General features: G+C 35.4%; 1 protein-coding gene across 4 annotated transcripts in view; it reads left to right on the top strand.

Annotated features, from left to right (window-relative positions):
• ACVR1C (activin A receptor type 1C) overlaps positions 1-17,112 on the top strand; it is a 127,181-nt gene that overhangs the window by 80,733 nt on the left and 29,336 nt on the right. For 3 of the 4 annotated variants that reach the window (XM_072612025.1, XM_072612023.1, XM_072612026.1), the window contains exons 3-8: positions 358-603; positions 4,397-4,627; positions 7,359-7,526; positions 8,211-8,367; positions 10,901-11,025; positions 16,094-16,224. In XM_072612025.1, the coding sequence (XP_072468126.1) occupies positions 358-603; positions 4,397-4,627; positions 7,359-7,526; positions 8,211-8,367; positions 10,901-11,025; positions 16,094-16,224 (1,058 nt within the window). The remainder of the gene's footprint in view (positions 1-357; positions 604-4,396; positions 4,628-7,358; positions 7,527-8,210; positions 8,368-10,900; positions 11,026-16,093; positions 16,225-17,112) is intronic. The other variant, XM_072612024.1, reaches the window with a different exon arrangement.

The raw sequence follows: 17,112 nt of genomic DNA, 5'->3' as shown, positions 1-17,112 counted from the left end.
AAATTCTTAGTATTTACAATAGAACCAACTGAGCTAGTAAATAGCATAGAGGCCAAAAATATTCTTACTCCATCTCTTTCCAGGCCTGTTTAAAGTTTTCTTTCCTTGTTTTTGTTTTCTTTTTATGATTATAGTAAGTGTTATCTAGAGACATTTAGTGAGTCATTTAATGAGTCACTACTGAGTCATTTCGTGTGCTGGACTTCTTGTTATAACTCTATATCCCATAGGAATTCATGAACCACAGCTTGGGAATGACTAGTTTATAAGGTATAGCCATGATGAAAGCATTTTTAATTATATTGCTATTACAAGAATATTTAAAATAGATTGATTCACTGTTGTTTTCTTTTTAAGCTGCAGCATCTCCAAAACTGCAAAAACTAGGACCAGTGGAGCTGACCATAATTATTACCATACCAGTTTGCCTTTTGTCTATAGCTGCAATGTTGACTATATGTACCTGTCAAGGACGTCAGTGCACTTATAAAAAGAAAAAGAGGCAAAATGTGGAAGAACCACTAAATGATTGCAACTTAGTAAATGCTGGCAAAACCCTTAAAGATCTTATTTATGATATGACTACATCTGGGTCTGGATCTGGTATGTACTCATTATTCATTTCTAAGTAAAACTCAGAAGCAAATTGCTTCCCCCTAATGCTAGGGAATATCTATCTCTCTCCTTTGTTTCCAGGATCTCTGCCATAGAATTGATGGAAGGGCTAGGAACCAAGTTTGTGTTTTACCACTGCTACTGAATATATGATAACTTTCCCTCCTGATAGCCTTCAAATATTTGAAGACAACTATTCTGTCTCGCCTTACCAACAGTCCTTTATACTATGTCTCTTGCCTTTTGATTATTCCAGGGTATTTCCTTAAAGTGAAACTAGTAATTATATCAGGACTTTAAAGCCTTTTTGGTATAATTTCAAAAAATTTTTTATAACAATGGTAAGTATGGTGGTTTAGTGACTATGGACTTGAGAAATAGATTAACATTACTTGTGAAAGCTGAGAGGGACTGTGTTAGTGGGTGCCAAGTCATCCACTACCAAAACACATGAAAGCAGAGAAGCACAAGTGAGTCTCATTTCTAACTGTAGTCTTGAAGTTAAATTTGTTCCCTTATGCTGTTGATAGTGAATATACTCAAGCTTGTCCTAACCCTTTTGTTCCAATTGCTGTTGGGAGCAGACCTCAGAGTGATAAGCTGTACCAGTGGAAGGAAAGGGAATTTGACTATTCTTATCTGTTGCCATTGGAATTGGTTTGTCTTTTTAGACTAGAAGTTTTTTTTGTGTGTCACTCCTTTGGACCCCACCTCAGATTAATGTCTTTAAATGCATAATATATATATAGGATTACAAAGAAAATAATTTATATTGAAATGGTTATCAAAATATGATTTGAAAAAGTTCTCAGATTCTGGTTTAAGAACCCTTGCAATCTAAATGCTTCTGAGAGATAGGCAACTGTTTTTTAAGAATTTCCTGCGTCTTTTCTCTAAAAGTTGCTTTGTCCTAAAGGCTTCTAAATGATCTAGGAGTGGTAGTAGCTCTTCCAGCTGTTGACATCATGATGCAGAAATAGCAGGTGGAGATATTTTTTATTATCAGGCATAAAGCATTCAGTTTCTGTAGAAAGTACCTCTGCAGAAATCTTATGGTCCAAAAAGTAGAAGCAAAGTTCATTTGTTTTTAGTAACACAATCTCCTAAATTTTTTATACAAGGACTATTTGTTTAGTTTATTTTTGTGGTCGCTCTTTAAAAAAAAATAAAACCTGACCTCTTTCCTAAGCAATATTATTATCTCTACTTGTTGAGTATGCTGGGTACATTTTCCTGCAATTTTGGGGTAGTTATACATACTTCTTGAACTAATGGGGATGGGAATGGGAGGAAGAGAACAGGAAGCTATCTCTCTTAGTAAATTAGGGCACAGCACCTGAAGTTTGTGACTAATTTTTAAGGTTATTTCCTATAAGGTTTATATGCCTTAGTGAGCCATAAAATAAAAACATAGGGTATTCTTTTTTTGAGGTTGATTTTCCCCCAGTTATCTAAGTGGGAAATTATATATTATTTATTAATAAAATCTTATCTAACATGAATTTATCAAGTACCTACTATGTACAAGGCATTGTGCACATGCAAAGAAAATGAAATCATGCCTTCCCTCAAAGATCTTGTTTGGAGGATAAAATACATACAGAGATATGTACAGGATAATTTGAGGGTTACAGGCTAACAGCTAGGGCCATCAAGAAGGATTTGCTGCAAGAGGTGATGATAGTTCAAATCCAGTCTCAGACACTGACTGTGTAACCCTGGGCAATTCACTTAACTTTTTTCTGCCTCAGTTTCTTCATCTGTAAACTGAGTGATAAAACCTCCTAGGACTGCTGTGAGAATAAAAGAAGATAACATTTGTAAATTACTTTGCAAATCTTAAAGCACCATACGAGTGCCGGCTATTATTATTGTTAATTACTTATTTGTGTGTTTGACTGGGTCTTTAAAGGTGAGGATGTGAGGAAGGTTTGTTAGAGAGGACTATGATGTGATTTTTAAAATAATCTTTGATTCACTACTGGAAATAGTTCTTATTGATTTAGTAATTTTAAAGACATTTCCTCTCCAATGAGCTATAGTAATCATTTAGAACCGCAGTAGCTGACTTTATAGATTGTGTTTACCTTGGATAGACTCAAATTTGGTGTGAGATCTGTAATATAGAGATCAGATATAGAGGAATATTTGAGTCAGAGCACCAAGGGACAAGGATCTTTTATACCTGGTATGTGAGGCTAATATTGGCAAGTTCTCTCCCTATCTTATCTTCAAAACTGATGTCAATTCAATATGTAAAATTTCCAAGAATAAATAGGTTTTACATACCTTCATTATGGAAGAAATTCCCTCGAACTCTCCATGTTTGGACTCTGCTGTTAGTTTGAAGTGGTAACCTGATTTGAACATTGCATTCTGCCCTTCATCTTTGAAAATTTATAATAATATTATTTTGGTTTTTAAGAACCTCATAATGTATTCTTTCAAACTCTGTGATGCACCTAAGGATGGTTTTTTAAAAGAGAAGATTTAACAGGATGTGACTAATCGTCAATCCATGTTATATAAGGATAGGTTAAAGGAATTAGGTGTGTTTAGTTTAGAGAAAAGAAGACTCAGGGAGCACTATAGCTGTTCTCAAGTGTTTAAAGAACTGTCACATGAAAAGGATTAGACTTGTTCTGTTAACATCAGAAGGCAGAACTAAGAGCACTGGATGGACATCACAGAGGCTAAATATTAATTAGGCCTTTCCTAAAAGTTGAATGGGCTCCTTTGGAAAGTAGTGAGTTTCTCCTGAACATCTTCAAGCAGAGACTGGATGAACTTGTTGAGTATGTTGTAGTATGTTCTTTCTTGTATATGGGTTCCAGGGGTAGGGAACCTGTAGCCTTGAGGCCACATGTAGCCCTCTTTGTCGGGGCAGCTAGGTGGTGCAGTGGATAGAGCACCAGTGCAGGAGTCAGGAGGACCTGAGTTCAAATCTCACCTCCGACACTTGACATTCACTAGCTGTGTGACGTTGGGCAAGTCACTTAACCCCAATTGCCTCATCCTGGGTCACCTCCAGTCATCCTGATGAATGTGTGGCCACTGGATTCAGATGGCTCGGGAGGAGTAGTGAGGCTGGTGACCTGCACAGCCCTCCCTTGCTCAAAACAAAGTCAAGTGAAAGTCATGTCATTATTTCTCTGATGGCATGGTCTTCTTTGGCAATGAAGGATGAACACACAGCCCTCTGGGTCCTCAAGTGTGGCCCTTTGACTGAATCCAAACTTCACAGAACAAATCCTCTTGATAAAAGTTCTGTAAAACTTAGACTCAGTCAAAAGGTCACACACAAGGACCTACAAGGCCACATGTGGCCTCGAGACTGCACCCCTGGTAACTCAAGATGACTTCTGACATTCCTTCCAACGCTAAAATTTTGTGATTAATAAAGTGACCCATTTTCACTTATTTAATTGCTTCTCCTGACTAGGTAAAAGAGGAGAGCTGTACATCTGTAGGCCAGCAAAAAGACTGTTTGGCTTAAAAGGTTGGGGAAGAACACTTGAAGCTAAGTTCCATGTAAGAGAAATATTCAGTTTTGAAAAGCAGTTTGTGTTTGATGCTTTGGAATGTTTTTCAAGTACACTTTCACATTCAATTAAAATAATGTATTTAACATGGGGTATAATAATTATAATTACTCTGTGTTATTAAAAATTATAACTGTGATTTTATTGTTTATACTAAAATGATGGCAATTATGGTGTTTGTTTTATATCACCTAATATATACTTATTTTCACCAAAAATTTCAACTCTTTCTTGTTTAGGTTTACCTCTGTTGGTCCAAAGAACAATTGCTAGAACAATTGTACTTCAGGAAATAGTAGGAAAAGGTAGATTTGGTGAAGTATGGCATGGCAGGTGGTGTGGAGAAGATGTGGCTGTGAAAATATTTTCCTCAAGAGATGAAAGGTCTTGGTTTCGGGAGGCAGAAATCTACCAAACGGTTATGCTACGACATGAAAATATCCTTGGCTTCATTGCTGCTGATAACAAAGGTATTTCCAGCCAAGTTTAGTATTTTGTGTAAGCCTGTTTAATATATTTTCAGGTGAAAGCAAGCACATTTTTAATGCAATAGAAAAGTGTTCAATTTTTTTCATATAGGTGTGATGAAAGAAAAATCACATTTATTTCCTATAGCAAAGAGGTAATATTTCATAGCAATATAATAAGCTTAAGTCAAATGTGGTAGAGTAAATTCATTTTGACAGTAATAGTATTATACTTTGTACCTATAAAACATCATTTATCTAGTGAACCTGGAGAAGTTAAAGAAAATTAACTCCTTAATACACCCAACCTTTTTTAGGGGGATTTCAAGAAAATTTAAGGTGGTGACATTTCAAATTAGTATTGTCTTAATTTTTTTCTATGCATAAATACATGGTTTGCAGCTGGTTAAAGTTTTAGAATCCATTTAATATCTATTTCTACTTCAAAACTTCTTTCTAAATAGTAAGGAAAAAGAAAAATCCTTGTGGTTTTTAGTTACAATGTTCATAAACTATCAGCTTATTCCTGATTATTCAAAAATGACAGATTAACTATGTCTTATTTCTTTGTCTTTTGTGCTTTTTAGTTCATAAGATCTTATATGTAGAGCTGGAAGACTTCCCAGAGTCCATCTAGTTGGACCTTCTCATTTTACAGAGAAGTAAACTAGGGTTCAGAGAAATTGTGACTTGTCCTCTGATTCAAATTCAACAGCCATTCCATTTTTACCTTATTTCATAACTTGATAGCATCTCCCTTAGGAGCCAGGAAAGGAATAGTAGAGGGGAAAAATGAATCTACTTATTTTAACTATATAATTACTTCTGATCATGTAAATAGTGTTTAAGGAGGCCAAGTAGTATAATATATGGAAAGCTGGCCTTGGAGTCAGGTGGATCTGAGTTCACCTGCTACCTCAAAGCAGATTATCTTCTCAATGCCCAGGCAACTCTCAAAGGGCTACAGAGAACAACCAAACTGTATTGGGGAGATAGTTTTTCACACTGATGAAATAATAGGTTCACACTTCTTCCCTTTTCCCACTCCAAAAAAGAAAGAAAATAGTGCTTTTGAAAAAGATTGGAAAGGTAGAGCTTGTCACTGTTTTAAAGCAATAGGACCATTAAATTTTTCTATACCTTTAATCATCGATTCTTTCTTTGTCCTCCATTATCTTTGGTAATTGAGAATTGACAGTCCTCCCCCCTAATACTCACTTCATTGTGAAATAATGACTCAAAGCCAGATTTTCAAAAGAACTTTAGTCATGTAAGCTGTGGCTACATTTGCGTGTCCTTCATCATGATTTCTATGTGTTTCTGCCTTTTGTGCCTCCTAAATTTTGATTTGGGGTGAGTAGGAGTTAAGGAAAAACTGAGAATGATTTAGTTTCAGGACTAATTTGGCAATTTAGATCATGCTAGAAGCATATCTTTTCCAAAGAAGCCTCCATACTTGAAAAGCTGATCCAAACTCTTCAGAGTGGAGTGTTTTTGCACAATAAATGACCTTCAGCTAAAACACTTTTATTTTGTCACCTCTTTCATCTCCAAACCTTAGAGTGAAACATTAATGTCCACATGCTTGAATCTGGGTGGTAGTAGGAATAGTAATGCTAACTCTCACTTAAATCATGTGTTAAGATTTCTGAAGCACTTTACATGCATCATTGATTGAATTAATTTAGCAAATCTGTCAATGTAGCAATAAGAAAATTGCATGGATAATCTTAGGCAAATTAATATAACGTATCATGTTTATCATGTCTAGAAGCCATTGTAAATGGCAAAGTTTCAAGTCACAAATGATTTTCCCAAACACTTTCTTGAAAAATATTAGTGAATCTTGAGTAGAGTTTGGGGGAGGCAGACCATATTTCTCTGTCTTGTAATGAATGTGAATGTAGCCTATTGGAAAGGATAGCTTGGAAAAAGCTCGGTGATCTTTAGGATTAGACACAATCTAATTATCTTCACTAACATCATGAATGGTTATCATTTAACTGACCACTTTCCAGAATGGAGCAGGTCATAATGGTCCAGGACTTAGATCTCATGGATGAACTGGCTTCCTTAAGAACATAGATCAATTATGTAGAAACCACAACAATTTTAGGCATTTATCTTTCTAGAGAGAAAGAAAAAATGCATATTATAGTCTATAAATTCACAACCTAAACTTATTCCAGGACTCTGAGACCAGGATCATAAAAAATTGGTAACCAGAGTTGGTAACCACATAGTAAAACCACATAGTGAAAAATACTGTGAAACTAGGAATGACTTAAGTTTTGACTCGAGTAATATTTTGTATAAGCATATAGTGTATATTTCTATACTTATTGGCACTGCCTTTCTTCTTGAAAGTTGAAAGTACTTAAGGGCAGAATTTATAGACCTGAGGTAGCAGAATAAACTTCTATTAATAAACTGAGCCAGCATTTTTTTCCACCCTACAACTTGGTCGTTACTGCCAGCAGTCATTGGTAGACCAGAAAGGATGTAGGGTGAAGACAGAAGGGAATGTACTATGGTTTGGATTAGGCCAGATCACTACCACGTAATGTGATGGTGAAGTGTACAGAGAATATCTATGAACAGCTTTATATGTCACCTTCAAAGAAAGAATTATTCTGGTTTTGCTCATAATTCAGTTTAATTTTATTGTGCTTTGGGCTTTTCCATTTACCTTTTTATTCCAATAAGGACCTTTCGTTGTTTTTTTTTTTTTTAGATAATGGAACTTGGACTCAGTTGTGGCTTGTATCTGAATACCATGAGCAGGGCTCTTTATATGACTATTTAAATAGAAACACAGTGACAGTGGATGGTATGGTCCGATTGGCACTTTCAGTAGCCAGTGGTCTGGCCCATCTGCATATGGAGATAGTTGGAACACAAGGTATATTTTGCCCTTTGCATTTTTTTTCTTATTGAAATATATGAGTAAAATAGGTGGCACTTTAGAAAACTGTCTTAATGTAGCAAACACCATTGAATTAAGCATTGCTTAAGGCTATTAAATGAGCCTCATGATCCATTTTTCCCATGATGAAGTCACCTCTTAAGTCTGTTCTTGAGGTTTTTCCACCTTTTGTAACATCCATAGCAAACTATTAATTCCCAGTTAGTTCCTTCTGGCGCTTTTGTATACTTTCTCCTTTGCAGTCCATTGTTCTATACGTAGATAAATCATGTTAACATACTGAAGGACAACGTAACTGGGAGTATAATTTATGATGCTGAAAAAATAGTGTTACAAAACTAAATAATTCTTGTTGTCTCTCTATCCCCTAACACAGATATATACAAGTTTAATGCACATGAAAAAGCTAGAGTCTGAGAGAAAGAAGTTGTATGAGTTGAAAAGTCTTTATTGATTCTTTACTGTTAGCCTTTTGTTTAGTGTCTGCTGAGGACTGAATAGATTTTATGACTTTTTTTGTGTTAAAATATTTGATATTTTCTCATGTGGAAATAAAGATGGTAATTATTTTGTTCAGAAGATATTTTGTAAATAATTCTGAATTGATTATCCTTTTCCCCTGTGGGAAAATGCATTCATGTTTTTCTTTGTGCTTCATAGGCAAACCTGCAATTGCTCATCGAGATCTAAAATCAAAGAATATTTTAGTGAAAAAATGTGAAACTTGTGCCATTGCAGACTTAGGACTAGCTGTGAAGCATGATTCAGTACTGAATACTATTGACATCCCTCAAAACCCCAGAGTTGGGACAAAGAGGTAGGACAGATCCCATAGAGGGATCAAGATTTTTACCCACAATTAGGTACAATCTCACTGTTGAACATCAAAATTAAGAAGATCACATACATATGAATAATAGAGCAGTGTAATGCTTTGTGAGTAGCAGATGGGACAGGGATTACCCCAAGCTCCAGAGAGAAAGAAATTTACTCTAACCTACTATATTTCCTTCTGACTAGGTATGGCTACCATCTTAAGACAGTATAAGGACTGGGTCTTTGATTTCATTAGGATAGGGAACTCCTGGGGAGGAAATTTCCCTTACTGATTCACTTCATCATTTTCTGTGCAATTTATTATCATGTGAGTTGCCTATGGCACATAGAGGTTAAATGACTTGCCTAGGGTCACCCAGTTTATAGGTGTCTGAGGTAGGAAATATTTTCCTGGCTTCAAGGTCAATTCTCTAATGCCTGTGCCATGGTGCCTCTCCACTGTGTAGTTAAGTCCATTTGTATACACAAGCACTCGAACTTGTATGTGTTTTACTATTATATCTTTGGAAGTGATCATTGTTTTCAAGGAACACATAATCTCATTGACAATAAAGGTAGCCAGGAAAGTACAAACAAGTCACATGTACACATTTATCTGGCTATTCCCTCTTGCTGAAGACATATTTAGTATTCTGGACTATCTTTGATTATGATACTCAAAAGATAAAGCCATCCTAAATTATTATCTAGCTCCTTTTCCCCTCCTTTCCACTTTTAAGCTCTGGTCAGCCATTGGCATTAATTTAAAGTCTTCTGTTTAATATTTTGAAATGAGAATCACTCTAATAAATCATTCCCATGAGTTGTTAAAGGCCCTTCAAACTGAATATAATAACTTGACTTCTGACTGAATCTTTTGGGGTGTCTTCAAAACCACAACTTTCCCAGGTGAGCTCCCCTGGGCTAGAAGTTCATCATCCCCCAAGCGATGTTGTTGCAAGCTTTCTTGGCTGCCAAGGTTGTCACTTTCTTGGAGCCTTTGGATGATGTATGTTGGTGTATAGTAAAGTTTGTGGTGAGTTTGTGTTTGTGCATGAGGATATGGATGAGGTTTACATAATTTTTCTGTGCAATGTATTTACTGTATTTATTTATACTATTATTTTATTTATTCATTTTTTTAATGTACTGGAACATTGAGTCCACCCAGCTGTAACTTGTATTGCTAAAGTTGAGTCAGTAACACTGTTTTAGTTTTTACACAACTTTTTTAGATCCAACTTAGGTGTATGCTAATCTTTATCCTTACTTAAACTCCCCATTCCTGTCAGTCTCCAATTATTCCATGTGGTGCTGCCAGCCTTTAAATGCAAGAGTGGCTTTTGTTTAGTTCTATGTGTAAATGTGGCAGTGACTCCTCCTGGCTTCTCTGCTTTCTGCCCAGCGCTGGCTCTCACAAGCAAGACCTGTTAGAAACTTTCAATCAAAGAGAAAAAGTAAAAGAAAGCTAATTTAATAAAATGTTTTTCATTCTTAATAATCATCAACAAAACCTAGCAGGAATAAAAATTTTCATCATATTAACCATTATCTTTAAGATATTGGGAATCTACTGAAAAACAAATGTAGTAACTTCAGCCAAAAATAATGTTATTTCCATGTCCCCTTCTGATGTTTTCTTTCTCAATTTTTATTTCTTATCCTGTTGCTGTTACTACAGTTATTTTTATTAAATAATGAGATTCTGTGCTTAGATTCTGTTCTGTCTTCACTCTGTATTTCTTAATATCTGTTTTCCCCATATATCCTCATATTCTTCGTTTTTGTCATTTTTATGGGGTAATACCATCGGATCATATGTGCTTATGCCACAGTTTGTTCACCCATTCCCCAGGCATTGGTGGTATGGATTTCTTCTTTTTTATTATTTAAAATAATATAATTATTAATACTTTATTCTAAAGAATCTTAAAAATTATTTTAATAATTCTTGTAGTGAGATCATTGTGTCAGAAACCCAGTCTCTGCAGCTGGTATTGCCATGAACCAGTTTTTTCTTGAAATTAAATTTGACGGTGTGATTGTGATTTATCTGTCTCAAAACTTGGCCTAAAAACTTGAAGGTATATAAAAATGTGTAGAAGTCAGGAAGCCCCCTAGCCCATATTGCCAGCTCTAGCAGTCTTCTGGATTTTTTTTGTCAAAACCCTGAGATATTACCCTTTCCCTTGAACCAAATGCTCCTATTCTAATCTCTAAGACTGAGAGAATTTGTAGGATGTGGCCATAATACTAAAGCTATTCTGTTCTACTACTAATAATTACTTTCTCTGGTCCCCTCTGACCTCCTGCCTGATTAGGAGATTCTGAGACTTGAGTCATGGTACTTAACTAGCAAATACTAGTTTTAATTAGTGGGTGCTCCGCTTACCTCTTGAGGATTCTGAGCAACTTATTGCAGTATTTCCATTTAGTTTTCTGAAAAGATTATACTAACTCACAGCTACAACTGAATTTTACTGAACTTCTAGAAAGTCCATATGTACAATCTAAAATGTATATTCTTTTTAAAGGTATATGGCTCCTGAGGTGCTTGATGATACAATGAATATGAATATTTTTGAATCCTTCAAACGTGCTGATATATATTCCCTTGGTCTGGTATATTGGGAAATAGCACGGAGATGTTCAGTTGGAGGTAACTATGTTTTACTTTTTAGGTCTTAAGAAATATTATTTTATAACTTCTTTTAAAATATACATAAGTTAGGGCAACTAGGTGGTGCAATGGGTAGAGTACTGGTCTTGGAATTAGGAAGACTTGTTTTCCTGAGTTCAAATTTTGCCTCAAATATTTATTAGCTATATGATCCTGGGCAAGTCTCTCAGCCCTGTTAGTTCCTCATCTGTAAAATGAGTTGGAGAAAGAAATGGCAAACCACTTCAGTACCTTTGCCAAGAAAATCCCAAGTGGAATCATGGAGAATTGCACATGACTGAAATGACTGAACAATAACAAAAAGAGAATTTTGTAATTTAAAAAAATTTCCCTAGAAAATTGAGCTAATGCTCCCCATTCACCAAAATATTCTTTGACAACATATTGCTAATTCAGTACAATTCAAGAAACATTAAGACTTATTTTTTACAGAATAATATACTAGGTACTTGATGCGATAAGTGTTGATATAAGCTAGAGTTCCTGCTATTATAGAGATTACAGATAAGTGAATATAACTATGTCCCAATAACTATAGTACACAGTAATACATAAATATATCTTGAAGGTTTTTGTTTATTTCTGTATATAATAGCTGGATAACTTTTCCTGGATACTAGCATGCTGTCCTCTGCCCATCAAGGAGTAAACTCAGTAAGGAAGCACATTTAAAAAAAAGAATAAAAGTATCATTTTAAAACATTGTAAACAAAATAAACATGATCATCAAAATATTGGAAGGAGAATAAATAGCTTGTAACAGATGATGGTAAAGTTTACCCAAGTAATGGATTTTTTAAAATGGATTCTGGAGGCATCAAAAAATAAATATGACATCTAAAGAAGAAATGAAGAAGAAAATGTAAGTTATACTTAATACAAAAAACAACTTGAAACAGTCAAGCAGATGTAATTTAAGAATCATTTAACACCCAGAAAACTATGATTAATAGAAAAAAAGGAAAACCTAGATACTATGTTTCAGGAAATCATAAATGAAAACTGCCTAGATCATTTTTAGAACCAAAGGGCAAAGTGAAAATAGAATCTATTGATCACCTCTTTCAAAAGAGACCCCAAAAGTAATAATCTCGGCAATGTCTCACCCAAAATCCAGAGTTTCCTTGCGTAGTAAAAACAAAGTAAAACTCTGCAACCATTCTGAAAGAAGTTCAAATACCAAATTAGGGTCACATGAGACCTGGAAACTTCTACCATAAATGAAAGATCTTGCTTACAATATTCCCCCAAGTCATAGTAGGCTCACACTCAAGAATTATTTACCCTGCAAAGCTGAATATACTACTACAAGGGGGTGGGAGAGAGAATAGATTGTTAATGGACTAAATGACTTTCAAGCATTCCTGATGAAAAGACCAGAACTGAACAGGAACTTCCAATCAGTAAGTATTTATTAAGCACCTACTATGTATCAGGCACTGTTCTTAGTGCTGTCATAAAGAAAAAAAATCCCTGCCCTCAAGGACCTTAAAATCTAATAAAGGAGATCACAAGCAAATAAATATGTACAAAAGATATATAGGAAATATAGGAAGTAAATAAGAAAGGGAAGAAAGACACTAGAAAGAAGAGGAATTAAGAATGGCTTCCTGTAGAAGATAGGATTATTCTTGAGATTTAAAGGAAGCTAGGAAAACCACTATGCAGAGATAAAGAGGGAGAGAATTACAGGCATGGAGGACAGTCAGAGAAAATACCTGGAGCCAAGAAATGAGTGTGTTGTTCATGGAATAGCAAGGAAACCAGTGTCACTGGAATGAAAAGTATGTGTTGGAGAGTAAGGTATAAGAAGACTTAAAAGTTAGGAGAGGACTAGGTTATAAAGGGATTTGAGTGATAAACAGAGGATTTTGCATTTGATCCTAGAAGTGCTAGGGAGTCACCAAAATTTGCTGAGTAGGAGAGTAACATGATCAGACCTGTGTTTTAGGAAAATCACTTTGGAGGTTAAATGGAGGTTGGACTAGAGTGGGGAGAGATTTGAGGCAGGTCTGTTACAGTAATCCAGATATGAGATACTTTGGGCATGGACCTGAGTGGTAGAAATATCAGAGGAGAAAAGGGATACGTATTTGAGAGATACTGTAGTGGTGAAATCAACAGGTTTGGCAACAGATTGGATATGGGGCTGAGAGGGAGGAGTTGAGGAAGGCTCCTAGGTTGTGAGTCTGAGAGACTAAGGGGAGGATGTTATCCTCTAAAATAAAAGGGAATGTAGGAAGGGGAGATGGTTTAGGAGGAAAGATAATGAGTTCTGTTTTTCAACATGTTGAGTTTAGGATGTCTACTAGACAATCAGTTAAAATGTCTGAGAAGCACTTGGAGATGTGACATTAGAGGTTAGAAAAGAGATTAGGGAAGGAAAGGTAGAATTGATAGTCATCAGCATAAAACTGGTAATTAAATCCATAGGAGCTGATTAGATCACCAAGTGAAGTAGTATAGAGGGAGAAGAGAAGAGGTCTCAGGACAGAACCATGTGGGACACCTATAATTAGAGGGCATGCTGTGGATGAAGATCCAGCAGAAAAAGACTGAAAAGTGGTCAGTTAGGTAGAAGGAGAACCAGGAGAGCATGGTATCTCAAAAAGAGTAGAAGAGAGTATCAAAGAGGAAAAGATGATCAAGTGTCAAAGGTTACCGAAAGGTTGAGGAGAATCAAGATTGAAAAGAAATGCCATTGGATTCGCTAATTAAGAAGTCATTGATAGCTTTAGAGAAAGCAATTTCAGTGGAATGAGGAGGTCAGAAACCATATTGTTAGGAGTAAAGAAGATAGTGAGAGGAGAGAAAGTAGATGGTCTCTTGTAGATGACCTTTTTAAGAAGTTTAACCACAAAGGTCAAAAGAGATTTAAGATGATTGTGAAGATAGAAGGATTGAGTGATGAGGATGAAGGAAGACCTGACATATTTGTCATACCTAGAATAGCAGCCAGTAGACAGGCAGAGATTTGAAAATCAGTGATAGAGTGGAGATGACAGAGAGGCAGTTTATTGGAGGAGATGGGATGGAATGAGATCATTTGAGTAGGTAGAGGGATTTGCATTGGTAAAGAGTAAGGGCCCCTCTTCATGTATGAGGTAGATTGAAGGAGGAGTGGTAGAAGGCATATGAGTGATATGAGATGGGGAAAAGGGTATTGGAAAATAGTATCTTTTTTTTTCCGGTAAAATATGCAGTTCTCAGTTGAATGGGTGGGGTATGATGATGAAGAGGGATGAAAAAGTTTGGAAGAGCCATTGTGGAGAGTGAGATTGTGAGTTGCTGAGGGATTATGTAGGATTATGTAGCAGCAGTAAGAGCCCAGTTGAGGCTGTATAATATCAATTTGTATTGGACCCAGTCAGAATGTTTGTGATTTTCTCCACCTTCTTTCAGCAGCATGTGTGTAGGAGCAAAGGCATTGGATAGTGGGAGTAATCCAAGGCTGAGGCTTGGCAGGAAACAATCAGTGAAATTGTAAGGGGCGGGGGCTAGGAACTCAATAGAAGAAAATAGTGTAATAAACTTCAGATGGAAACACAAGAATTAAAAGAAACTAAGAAAGCTAAATTTATTTGAATAATCAGGAGGGTAATGTAGGAGATGTAATGCTTACATTCTAATAGGGAAAGAAGAAATATATGTCCTTTTAGAACCTTAATGTTTTTCAAAGGTTGTTTGAGGGATTTAAATAAAGAAATAGAGGACCTGAGGGTGGATTATTTCTATTCTGAGAGTTTTTGGAGGGGAAAGAGAGAAATGATGGTAAAACAGATACAGTGGTATAAAAAGGAGCAAGAAGGTGTATGTATGGAGAGTGGGTGGAACTTTGTATTTCATAATTAGAATTAGTGAGATGACTACAATTATGAAGGAAGAGGTAGGGAAGAGTGTTCATTCAATGATCCTTTCTTATCAGAACAAAGCAAAAGAGAATTGAATATACGTAATCAAGAGTTTGGTGTAGAAAAATGAAACTCAATAGGGAAACAAGTGGAGATAGGAAAAAGTAGAAAAAAAAGTTGTCCATCTTTTGGTGAATTGCTGAATAAACTTTGGTTTTTGGATATAGTGGAATATTATTATTCAGTAAGAAATGATAAAGAAGACAATTTCAGAGAATCCTGGGTAGGATGAACTAATGTAGAGTGAAGTGAGGAAACCCAAAAGAACAACTTATAAAAGGACAACTCAGAAAGATTTAAGAACTCTGATAAGTGTAATGACCAACCAATGATGAAGTGGTATTACCTACCTGATAGAGAGGTGATGGCACAGAAAGAGACATACATTTTGGATGCCCTTAGTAGATGGATTTTTTTGCTTGATTATACTTATTTGTTATAGTTTTTCTTTTCCTGTACATTTTTTAGTTGAGGGAGAGGGTTGGAAATGGGTTAGGAATAGTGATGTCAAAAGGAGAGGACTATTGAAGCACGTTTTTAATGCACTGGAGGAAGTACAGACAAGTAAGACAATTTTTAAAGTAATATTTTGAATTTATTATGTACTTTTTAAGAATAGCAAAGATTACAAAATAAAGGCTTATGACTTGATATACAATCTATTTCCAGTGTTTTGCTGTGTAACTGGAAATGTTCTTTTCTGGTGTTAGAGTTCAGAATAAAAATAACTTAAAAAAGAATCACTAAAAGAATATATTTAGTTTGATGATATGGTATAATTGTCTTCTATAATCTGACCAGAAACAATCAGATTGTCCAAAATTTCTTTAAGCAAAAGAGCTATTTTATTGTGGTATATGTATAATTCAGTGAAGGATTCATGTAGTCATCACAAATTCTATAACTGAGAAATCATTCATCATTTCTGAAATGCATTGTACTGAAATAAAAATTTTGTTTTTAATTGTGTTAAAAAGGTTATTTTTGTTTCTGTTGTGATTCATGATTTATTAAGCCTTCCCTTCTTTTCTACAATGGCATAAAAGTTAAGAAGATACAGTTAGACAATCTAAAAAAATCTACCTTTGTATGTCATTCACAAGAAAATCATGATTTATTCATCATATTTCTCATAGGAATCACTGAAGAGTACCAGTTGCCTTTCTATGATATGGTGCCTTCAGATCCCTCAATAGAAGACATGAGGAAAGTTGTTTGTGAACAGAAGTACAGACCAAATATACCAAACCAGTGGCAAAGTTGTGAGGTAAGTCTGTTGTTATTATCACTTTACTTTGCAAATACTAAAATCGTAGTTGGTCCAGGAGGGATTTTCAATACCTATGACTCACGGCTGGAATCACCACTCACTCAATCATTGGTTTCTAGCATTTCTTTTGACTACTCATATTTGATCTATTTCTTCCCTTTGTATCTAACCAGAATCCCTTTGGCTACAATGTTTTTTCTACTTCCAGCAGAGATAGTAAGAATTCTTAGTAACTCGTCTGTGGAAGAGAAAAGGATAATCCACAAACTGTTTATCAGTCCTTTAACATTTCAGAGCTAATTGGTTTCTTTCTGGATTTGGAACCAGCCCAGTTTGGAATAATGGAATTTGAATGCAAAGGGACCTTAGAAGCCACTGAGTTCAATACCTTTATTTGACAGATGAGGAAAATGAAGCCCAGAGAGAATTAGTGATTTTTCTTAGAATCATATTGCTATTAAGTACCCAAGGGAGGATTTCAGCTTGGGTCTTCCTGCCTCTAAGCCTGTCACTATATCCACTAGATCATCTACCCACCTACTACAACTGCTACTATGGCTACAAAGCATCTCCACAATGGCAATTATTTTAGGTGGCTAAATGCTTGAGTCTGTTTTTTTTTTTTTTTTAGCTCACCTTTCCCCCCTTTTTATATTTCTCTCATCTCTTGATTTTAAACATTTTTATGTGAACTGATATATGTGAACCTCAACCTGCCTCGCTCATCACATAATTGAAAAGTAGAACTCCATGAGTTTCCAGTCCAGTAGTTTGAATTTTAAGTGAGGAGTTCATTTTTCTGTGGATAAAAGCTATGTGTGTAGGTGGAATTATTTTTTTGCATTTGGGTACATGATTTAATTTTAATTTAACTCTAATTATAGT

The sequence above is a fragment of the Notamacropus eugenii genome, chromosome 5 (assembly GCF_028372415.1).
Source record: "Notamacropus eugenii isolate mMacEug1 chromosome 5, mMacEug1.pri_v2, whole genome shotgun sequence".
NCBI lineage: Eukaryota > Metazoa > Chordata > Mammalia > Diprotodontia > Macropodidae > Notamacropus > Notamacropus eugenii.
Note: the sequence above shows the minus strand (reverse complement) of the source record. Positions and strands in the feature narration are given on the sequence as shown.